Below are 11,060 nucleotides of genomic sequence, written 5' to 3'. Positions count from 1 at the left end.
TTTTGGGACCATGTTGGAAGTAAGTTGGAAGGTCTGCGGATCGGAGCAGAGCTGAGCAGCCAGACCAACAGTGTGCGTATGGTTGAACAAGCAAATATTTCACAGTGGTTAAAACTCAGGCGCTTCATTGTTTGCAATGACAATAAGCTGTGAATGTTTATTTGTCACCTTTATTGAAGCAATGTTGTTTTATTGCATTTGCAAGAGTGTGAATGAAATTAGGTCACACCACATCTGTCTAAGAGGCAAAAACATTTAATTATCTAAAAACTAAAAAGATCTTGGGCCCAGATCGCCACTTTTCCCACAATGCTTGTCAATATCTGCATTTCAACATCCCCCCTCCCCAAAAAAAGTCATTATGCAAAGATAATTGAACAACTCTTCTCACAAAAAGTATTGGTATCCAGTGAAGTCTGCTGTCTCCAAAAGCAGCTTTGATCCAGAGGGACATGACACTGAATTTAATTTTCAGCCACTCGTACAATTTAAGTGCATAAGCCAAGTTTTCCACACAGCTTCTGAACCAACAATAACAGATTTCTTTTAACCACTTAGAGGAGCGAAAACAAGCCATTACCTTATAGAGCTGTTACGCTGGAGTGGTGTTCGTGTCCACTTGATAAATAAAATGTCAATATTCACTGTTTGCTGCTTTTCAGAGCTGCTAACAAACAGCTTCCTGTTGTGGCCCCAAAACCACACTGAGTGGTTAGAGGCCGGAAAAGCAAATGATGTGAGAGATGCTGTATGACTCTTTGTAGGTTCATCACGACAACCGACACTTCATTCTTTGTGATGGACACATTATACATTAAAGCGGTGACCTGGCCAATATTTCTACACAACACGTTAAATCTTAAGGGGAACATTTCACCGAGCTTGTTCCTGCTCTCTAGAGGATGAACAACTTAAGTTTTTAATGACTTTTGCTCAAATCAGGGTTTTGTTTTTTTTTAAAGTCTGAGATTGTGGGCCTCCCGTCAGCCAAAGTTCGGAAACACGAGCCCCTCCCTTACTCAAGTCATGATCATGATTATGTGATCACGACAGAATTAAGCAAAGACAGGCTAATATTGCTGTTTGACAGCACAGACTTCACCAAATACATAATAAAGGTCAGTTGTGTGGCATTTAGTAATGTGGGAAAAGTGTAAAACACCCCAAAACTACGGTTTCTCTTTAACTAAAATCACACTAAGCCACTTTGAAAATCTAGACAACTCTCAAGACACAAATCTACATGTTTAGGCCAACCAACCAAGAAACAAACAAACAACAAAAAGGCCAGTGAAAATTCATTTAAATCAAAGTTTATTCATTTTTGTAAAGATCTCCAATAAAGACACGTAATGAAATGAGTTGAAAGACAGTGATCGGACCGGACACAATGAGAATGAGGAGGAAACGACACAGATAAATAACAGAGAAAACGGTGACGGACAGGGACAGAGAGGGAGGGGACGGGTCTATTTACACAGAGACACCCCACTCCGGTAACACTGTGGGGTTTTATACAAGAGCTAATAGACCAGAGTCCAGCTAGCAGCGGTACAGCAGTAGGCTTGTTTCTGGACAGTTTCACTCCTGATGAAAGCTGCTTTAAATCCAGTTTTGTTCTCAGCGCTATTTTTAAATTACAACCAAAGCAGAATAAGCCCCAAAAAAAAAAATAAAAAATAAAAATTTACATGAGCTGTTCTTATTTGACAAAAATTGTCCCGAAATAAAACAAAACCCATTACTGTCGGGAATCTATGGAGGCGGTTAAAATGATGCAGTAATGCTACAAAAACGTCTCAGTAGTCACTTTGTCTAAGTAGAGGGAATGGCTTAAAAGCATTACTGACATCTTAAAAATTAAGCACAGTGAAACTAAGAAACAGAAGGAACTTTGTGTACGTGGCTGTCGGGCATTTCAGTGTGGTGTACGAACGTGTGACACTATCCGATAAACTTCATGTGGTAGCTGCATGCATGCACGGCAGATCAATTCAAAAGTGGGGTGGTGATGAGGTCGAAATGTCAAAAAACGGTTGGGAGGGAGAAATTAAACTCATCCAATGTGTGAAAATAAAAATGGTGCGTCTTCCTCTGCGGCAGAGACCGACGAAGCAGGAGGCTTTTTAACTTTTTGCTCTCCTCTCTCTTTCCTTCAAAGCAACTTCCTTCCACCTTCCTCTTTGCGTTGTGGTTCATCCGTCTACTCGTTCTTCTTCTCCTTCTGTTTGAGCAGTTTGTTGATCTCCCTCTTGGCCATGGATGCGTACTTGGAGATGACGCCGTGCTGGTTCAGGCCGGGCAGCAGCAGCAGGAAACTCACTGCAGAACAAAGTTAAAATTAAAGCTTTTTAAAAAAAAATAAAAATAAAAAAATAAATATAAAATAATCCACAGTCCAACCACATGGACACGGTTTGTTTTTTAATATAATAAAACAAGTAAAGAAAGGGCACAATAGAGCAAGACAGACAGATCAGTGCGCAGTAATATCGGCCAATATGTGCAAATTGAAGCCAAATTGGTTTTGGTGTTTATAACAGCCACTAAATGACAAACGAGACGGCTACTTCAATCATGTTATGAGTGTTGTCGCTGCATAGTTTGTCCACCAGAGGGCGCTCTGCTCAAGTCAGCGACCGTCATCTCAAACGTAGCCAATAAGAAAAGGTTTGTTTTTTTTAAACTGCATTTATGTCACGTTATCTTGATGAGATCTCATAACTACACATAAAGATGTGAAGGATAATGTATGAGTTTCTGAAAAGAATAGCGGATTTTAAAATCCTCAAATATCAAAACCAGTATTTGGTCTTAAAAATCCCAAAATCAGTCCGGCTCTACAACACATAACCCCATCTTTAAACATGTAGTGCAGATGGTCCCAGTGACAGTTTAATCCAAACCAGTTTTCATTAAGTATCAAAGGATGCTAAATATTTATTTGGCAGCCTGATCTCCAGTGAAGTATTGATCAAGTCACAGACAGGAGTTCTGCTTCCTCCCCTCACAGTAATCAGATAAACAATTATTTTGAATGTACAGAATATCAGCAATCCCAACAGATCTTTGTTTGACAGACTGGTTTTCTTCATCCAAGTCTCAAACATATCAAATACCTTTAGCCAAAAGCTCAGCACTCCAACACTTAAATGTTTACCGAATGCTTCCCATATCTACTCCACAGGAATTTCTAAGTAAATTCCAGTCATGGTGACCTGTGGGAGCCAGAAATTGCTGCCGTCAAAAGAAACATGCGAGTTCTTGTTTTCTGACACAGGAAGCCCATGAAAACACTGCTGCTATGCAACTGAGAAAAAAAAAAAAAACAGATGCCAAAACATTGACATGACTGCACATTTTATTCTCAAGACGGATGTTTCACATTCCAGCAGCACCCTGAGGACGTCAACATGTTATGAATAACTATCCAAAAGCTCCTCAATCAATGAGGTGATCAGTGTTCGGCCGTAGAGCCGTTTGTGACCAGTCCAGAGAAGCCCGATCTGATTACTGTATTGTTTCCGAGTCATTCACCCTCTGAAGTCACTTCTCCTCCCATGGTTTTCCCGTCAGATGATACTCGACATGTCTCAGCTCATGTAACTGATGACTGGCTCAGCCGGCAGACTTGCTGATTCACCAACGGTCGCTTTGCCCCGAGGCGCCGCTCTGCAGCTGTACGGTTTTGTCCTCTCTCAGCTCTACTTTGAATATTTAAATGAACAATCTCAAGTTTCCGTACATTTTCCTCCCATTTTGGTCTCATTTTGCAGCACAGGGATAAACAACTTCCTGGATTTAAGTCATTAATAATGAAGAAAGCAGCTGTGCTAATTGAATACTACTGCGAGTCTGTCTCAGGGATCCAGGTATTGATCTGCATTACTGCTGCACTTCTGACTCACAGTACCAGGAAGCCTGATGGGCAGAGTTCATGTGATTGGGGGGGGGGGGGAGAACAATATTTCCACAGCAGGGGTACTGCAGATTTTCAACATGCATGCAAAACAGCTGAAGGCACATTACGAAGCACAATAACTCATCACAACCAGAGACTTTTGCAACTGCAGACACAAACAACAACTGTCGCTTCCTGTTTCTGATGTGTGACTATCAGATGGGACGTCCACCACAGCGGCCATGTTTAAAGGGTAAACCTACACCCTCACTGAACGCAGCTACAGAAGAAGATCGAGCAGCGTTTCCTGACTTTAGGTGATCAAAGTTTCATTTTCCAGACGGACCTCTCTCGTATCAATGGATTTGATTTCTCTTATTAAAATTTAACAGCAGCAACTCCAGTAAACGACGGGTTTTAACCATGTTTATTTTTTATAGTTTTAGGGTCATTTAACCGATTTTATTATGGGGTTTATCTTAAAATGTTATTCTGTACATTGCCGGTCCTGGGAAACAAATTTCGTTCCTTCATGTCTGACATGGTTGAATGACAAATTAAAACTGTCAAAACAAAGAAATCAGTAAAGGTGTCCTGTAATAAATAAAAACTATTTAGTGAATGAAACATAATCCCTGTTTACCTCACCAGATATTAGAATTTATTCAACTTCCAACCTACATATTTGGGCGAGTCCAAAAGGTTACCACCTTGTTTTAAGGGCACACCTTCCACATAATCCAGTGTGCATTTTGTTTTAAAGGGCAACAGGATACAGAAAACAAATCCATCACAGACTGGATGATCATGTGTTACAATAGCAGCATTTTTTCCTACTATAGTGGCAGGTTTGATCTCTGAAGCTTTTTTCACTATACTGATAATCACACTGAGGTAAAATTACATCAAAACAAGTCAACCAAAAAGCTTAAAAATTATAGAACAAATGGCAACCCAGCAAAAAAAAAAAAAAAAAAAAAAAAAAAACCCAGACAGAAGGGTATTTTTAAAAAAACAAGTTGTTCCCAATTACTCTATGTTGTAATAAACTCACCAAGCAGGTAGGTCAGGAGCAGGTTGTGCACCTGCTGTCCGATCCAAGCCACCGCCAGCAAGCTGCTAATCACTGAGGCGAAGTACTGTGGAGAACAGGGAGGTCACGTTACATTCAACACACAGCAGTTCAGCTGCTCAAACACAAACTGCGTCCTGACTGCACGCAGAGCATCATTTAATGAATGTTTTATGTTCGGAAAAGTATTAAAGCTGTTTTTAATTTTAATTAGCAGAACATATGCTGTCGTTTTAAAAAGGAACAGCAGCTGTAAGTGAATTAAGAGAATGTGATCTGACAGAGAGTGTATTAATAGTGTTAAAGCATGCTGTGAAAAACCCGGTTATCACAGCCTGTAACCCACTTTGAGGTCTGCTAAGTGGAGCAGCCAACCAAGTCAGCTGAGGATATTTTTATCTGGAGCAGAGAAAGCTCACCATTGTAATAAAATCAGACAGGACGGCTGCATTTACTGCAGCGCTGCAGACAGCTCCGTCCGTATGTCTACAGTGACAGATTCAGTTTCTGTACGAGTAGGACTAAGCTGTTAAGATTTTCCATTTACCATTTTGGGCTTCTCCTCCTTGAGGGCGCACAGACGCTTCCACCAGCCCACGACGCGACGCTGGGTCTTCACCAGGTTACCGCAGATCTCGTGGAAACGCTGCTGCTGCTCGGTGGTCCTGCGCACGAGCAAAGGTCGAGGACAAGGGTGGGATTAAAAACAAAAATCTAACTGTTTCACAGCAGAAGAGGTTTTTTTATTCAGTTTAAACAGAGGCCAAAAGGATGTTTTCATTTATTAATATTCACCAACAACACCCCTCCTAATCTCGCCATCAAGAGGAAGCTGATAAGTTCAATAAAGTTTCGTCACATCAGAGCAGCTTTCCTCTCGTTTAATAGCTCTTTTTATTTAAGTTCCCTCATTCATGACAATTGATCCCGAGTTCTCAAATGCGTGTGCTTTTGTAGTTTTATTATAGTAAACGGGTTATTTTAAAAGAACAAATCAGGTTATTTGGAGAATCTGATTTTGATATTTCACTATAAACAAAAGACCTGATTAAGAAGTTGCAATTAGCCATTTGCCTATAACCATCTGTATGAAGGGACAGAAAAACATCCTCCGTTTGTTACAGTGTCGACTGGAAGAGGGCAGCTGAGAAGTGCCCTTCATTTTCTGCTGAGCCATCGTTCCCTATTTCCATCCTTGTTGTCAGCCAAACAGGGACCGTGACTGGACTTTAATAGCTCCATTTAAAGCAGCCTCACAGACACCACTGCTATCAGTTCGATTCTGCTCGCTGAGTAAACAGCAGCCTCAGGTAATCGACATAATTTTGACCACACTTCAGAATAACAGCTACACTTGCCTGGCCTATATCTAAAAATACAAAGCTGGCCTTTTAAACGAAGGTGGTTAAGTCAGTACCCATCCCCCCCGCTTAATTTCCTCCATGACAAGAAGCTGGTGCTTTAAACCTACTCTGACACCACTGCAGCATTTAAAATACCCAGACAACTTTATCTAAATAACACACACTCATGGCTACTCCTGTAGCACGTCTGCTGCCTCGGCCTGAGGAATGTGCAGCAGTGAAAAAGTGTGCAGGTCATGCTATGCTGATGGAGGGTTAAATATCGAGGCAGGAGGAGTCTGGTGCAGGACAGCGGTCCAACATGCTGTGCCAACTGCAGGCTGTTACTCTATCCTGTCCTGGGTGTCTGGTTCTCACCATCAAATACACACAGAAAGTCAAGAGGCTGTTCAGTGAGCAGCGTGTAATGTCAAAGCTCCATGAAAGAGCATGTTACAATAAAAAAAAATAGCAGGTGCATTTTCTGATCACAACAACGAAACAAATATACTGAATCTCAAGGACATTCTCTTAATGTCAGTGTCAAACCATTATTTCCTAGGCTAACAAAACTTAAAGGAGGTCACATTATGCTAATTTTCGGGTTCATAACTTTATTTAGGGGTTGTACCAGAACAGGTTTACACATTTCTGTCAAACTGCACATTGCTAAAAGCTCCTCTTTTCACGCTGTGTGTTGAACACTCCGTTACCGAGTGAAGCATCTCACTTCTGTTCGATCTTTGTTGGGAGCTGCACATGTGCATAGTTAAGGACTACTAGCCAATCAGAAGCAGAGTAGAGCGGGTCCTGACTAGCAAGGCAGTGTGATCATTAAAGCCGCTTCAGCCGGTAACTTCGGCTCGGTCGCACATGCTCGAGCCCCGACTCTGACCCTGAAACACAGGCACAACAACCCGAACCAGCTTCACAACCTGGACTGGAGCGAGACGTTTCAGAGTGGTATGTTATTAATCTGTAACACATCTTTCATACGTCCCGTTTTAACTGGGCACCGGCATGTAACGTTTGGTAAGGAGGGCGGGGGTGAGTGGAGGCAGGGGCGGACGTCTTGTCACTGTGTTTGCTGCAGCTCAATGCGCATCTTCAGCCTGGTTTTTGAGGGCGTGCCACACTAGCCGCTAGGCGAGGATTGTGAAGCGTGCTACCAAAGTGACGCGGACAGGTTACTAAAGGAAAGGCTGGACTACCATCCAGTTCAGGCGCAGAGTTTTCTGTAGGGGATGGTAACTCCTCTTGGGCTTTTTCAATTTACAAACCTATTACATGCACAAAAAAAGATATACAACATAAGAAAAAGAGGCACAAAAATCTGATATGACCTCTTTAAATCTTGCATGTTCAGTTCCTTTAACAAGGTTTGATTCTGGAAACATCCACTAAAGATAAAATTGGATGCAGCTGCTACAATTCAGAAAAAGAAATTATGTAGATGACAATGTGCCTCTAGCACAGTCATGATTTACGGCCTATTTAACTCCTGACAGAAAATCCCATGACTAGCAGAAAGCCTTTCACAAAACAAAGGGAACATGACCTTGAAAGCCAAAAACAGAAGAACATAGTTTTATAGGTAGGGAACAAATATGATTTTACGGCTCTTTTTCTCCACAAATGTAATTTTCACCCTCAGGATCTCACCACTTATTGGAGCCGAAGACTCTGGGGGCGAGGGTGGGCACCAGGTAGTCGGCCAGGCAGAGCAGCATGACGGAGCACGAGAGCCCAGTCAGCACTGATGGGTCCAAGTAGTAGATCATCCTGAAAGAGGAAGACAAAAAACAGTACATTGAGACCACTTGATATAAAAGTGGTTCATAACCATGACTAAGAGCATTTTGTATCATCCATGCATGAATTCAGAAGTCTGCTGTTCACTTCCCCTCATTGTATAGTGGTTTCATAGCAAAGACATCTGCAAAGACACAAAGGGCCCTGCACTAAAACAGACTGAACTAGAGATTAAGAGGGAGGGTGTGTGCATTTATAAAAAAGGGAATGCTTTGTATGACCTGCTTGTGTTCTAGTCTGAATTCTGCATCTGCAATTTTATTCAAGTATTTATCTAGTAACAATAATCTGGTATAATCTAGCCTACAGTTTCCTTCTTCCGGCTGTGCGTTTCAAAAACATGTGGAAGGTTAACATATCCTTTAAACCAGTTTTACAACACTTTCATGCACCTGTGAATTAGATTTTGAACCAGCTGGGGCAACTGAGTTAGTGTAGATAGTTCTGATCTTTCATCTTGTTACTGATTTCTCACTGATGAGAGGGAGGAAATGTGTGCCACGCCAACTATGTGCACATCTGAGTAATAAGGTTGTGACACAGCACGTCGACTCACAGGAAGAGCAAGGTGGTGGCACCCATCAGGGCTCCAGGGAACCAAGCCTTCTCCCAGCGCACGACGCGGTCCCCAGCCAGGATCACTTCACCCCAGCCCTGCAGCTGCTCCTCCAGCTGGGCCGTTTCCTGAGCCTGAAGATTATACACATGTTACCAAACTAACAACCACATTATTGATTAGTCTTAGAGCTGGACAACAAAACACTAAATATTGTTATATAATTTCTTCACAATATAGCTATATTTGATTTAATTAATTTGACTCATGAACAAAAATGGCACTTTGTTTTATTAAGAGATCTATTTTGTTGAGGAAAAAGGACTGAAGAGAGATTTGACTTCTTTATATCATAATAGTTTTGAATGTTCTGCCTCAAATTTGTTAATCGATCCATTGTTGGGCATCAAGTGTTTGTTCTGACCATAAAGACTCTTCAACTTTCACTCAGGAACCTTTAAACTTGAAAGCAATGATGATTTGACAGGTGTCGTGATAACAATTTTGGCCATAATCGCCCAGCCCTTATTAGGCTGTTCTTGATAATCCGCAAAACTCCCACATCAGCACAATCTGGCAGTGAACAGGGACATCTCTTCAGTAGATGAGGTCAGGAGTTTGTCCTGGGCCATGCAACTTGGGTGTGAAATTCTTATATTGTCATATCCACTCTAGATCACCTGCATTATATAAAAATCATTTTTTAAAGGGAGGAGGGGATTTTATATCCGTTTACCTTGTTGCAAAAATCTGTAATTCAAAGCATGTTTTTTTTGTAACACTTAAAATCCCAATTTCATTAAACTGTCAATTTTTGCAATAGCTTTATTCTGATGATTATTCTGATGGATTTAATTCGGTTTTATGTGTTTGTGGAAACTAGCTAGTTAGGTTTGCAACAATGCCATGAATACTGAATTTAAAAGGACAACATTTCATGTAAGATCGGGGTGTGTAACGTTACGCGATAAGCAGCGCAACGATAACGGTATTTTCCATTATTGCTGTGACTGTGCAGTATCTGTCTGCATGCAAGAAAAGGGGAAACGGCCAGACCTAACCACAGATATAAAGTCACGTCGAGTGAAAATGTCATTACTCGATTTCAGGCTGTTAAGTTTAAGTACATTAACTGAAGGTTAGCGACAGCGCCCGCTAGCTCTCCGCTGAAGCTAACGGGGAAAAAGGCGCAGTTAAGCTAGCTGCTAACTGGCGCTAGCTGCTGTCACAGCGGCAGCACTTTGACGGATGGTCGGATAAGAAGCTAACTCGCTAGTTAAATTAGCTCCCTCGCTACCTGGAGGTGCAATGTTCACCCAAATTAAACAAATCTACCAACAAGGACGGGGGGGGGGTGGTCATCCTCGGCTGCGTGAACGCCACTAGATTAGCAACAGCAGTTTGTGCTAACGTTTATTACAGTTACAAAACAAACCCACATAATCCACTACAAATGCTGGTTAATACTCACGAGCATATTTGCGCTTTTGTTGTCTCCTTCCGCCATCGTTACTGAAGCAGCGTCGGTTTGGTTTATATTGTGAAATTCGTTGTGTTTTTATGTAGGGAAACGACCCCGCAAGAACAGCGGAACACGCAGCTCCGTCTCTGGCTCCGGCGTCACTAACCGTCGTGTTCTGTACGAGGTCTTTATGATCTCAACTGTCAACGCCCGTTGGCATGCTGGGAAATGTAGTTTTGTACTCGGTACGAGTTCCGGTCACACCGGAAATGTGTTTTTATTTTATTTTATGTTACTTATTTTATTTTATCTTATGTTATTTATTTACTTTATTTTTTTTCGTTTAGGTTATGTTACATATTTATTATATTGTATTATTTCATTTTACTTATTTTTATTTATTTAATTAATTAATTTTTTTTTTTACTTTACTTTACTTTATTTGTATTTATTTATTTATTTTGTTGCAGAACACAAATTTAACAAGCACAGGACTGAGCAAAAATTATAACAAGATGCAAATTACAAGTGCAAATGCTACACAACCTTTAAAAGGAAATTAAATTAAATTGAAAATTAAAGTAAAAATAAAATAAAGACCGTCGTAGTAGGTGAATCTACGGAATCATCCATAAAGATTTTAACCTGGAAAAGCTTACCATACTTTTACCTTTTACTTTTACCTCTTTTACCAAAAGAGATATTGATGTTTCATGGAAAAACGTCAACAGTTGAGCTGTACTGCTGAATTGTCTACAACTCTGCCCTTAGAATTATTATTATTATTACAAACATGTTATTATTATTAGAATTATTTACATAAGGTAATATATCACTCTTTGATAATATTTGTGGTCCCTATGCACTATCTAGAAAAAAACAGATTTGGCACACATGGAGGCACCAGGGAATAC

The 11,060-nt window shown here is 40.8% G+C and overlaps 1 protein-coding gene across 1 annotated transcript; it reads right to left on the bottom strand.

Annotated features, from left to right (window-relative positions):
- Positions 1-1,297: 1,297 nt before the first annotated feature.
- Positions 1,298-10,321, bottom strand: arl6ip1 (ADP-ribosylation factor-like 6 interacting protein 1). Its single transcript, XM_038708183.1, has 6 exons — positions 10,156-10,321; positions 8,685-8,818; positions 7,979-8,098; positions 5,521-5,638; positions 4,956-5,040; positions 1,298-2,322 (listed from the first exon to the last, which is right to left on the bottom strand). The coding sequence occupies exons 1-6, from the start codon at positions 10,189-10,191 to the stop codon at positions 2,204-2,206; spliced, it is 612 nt and encodes a 203-aa protein (XP_038564111.1). The 5' UTR covers positions 10,192-10,321; the 3' UTR covers positions 1,298-2,203.
- Between the last annotated feature and the right edge of the window lie 739 nt (positions 10,322-11,060).

Source organism: Micropterus salmoides, unplaced genomic scaffold (assembly GCF_014851395.1).
Source record: "Micropterus salmoides isolate LMB-PRFRI ecotype aquatic unplaced genomic scaffold, ASM1485139v1 Ms_hic_scaffold_10, whole genome shotgun sequence".
NCBI lineage: Eukaryota > Metazoa > Chordata > Actinopteri > Centrarchiformes > Centrarchidae > Micropterus > Micropterus salmoides.
This window is presented reverse-complemented; position numbering and strand designations above follow the sequence as displayed.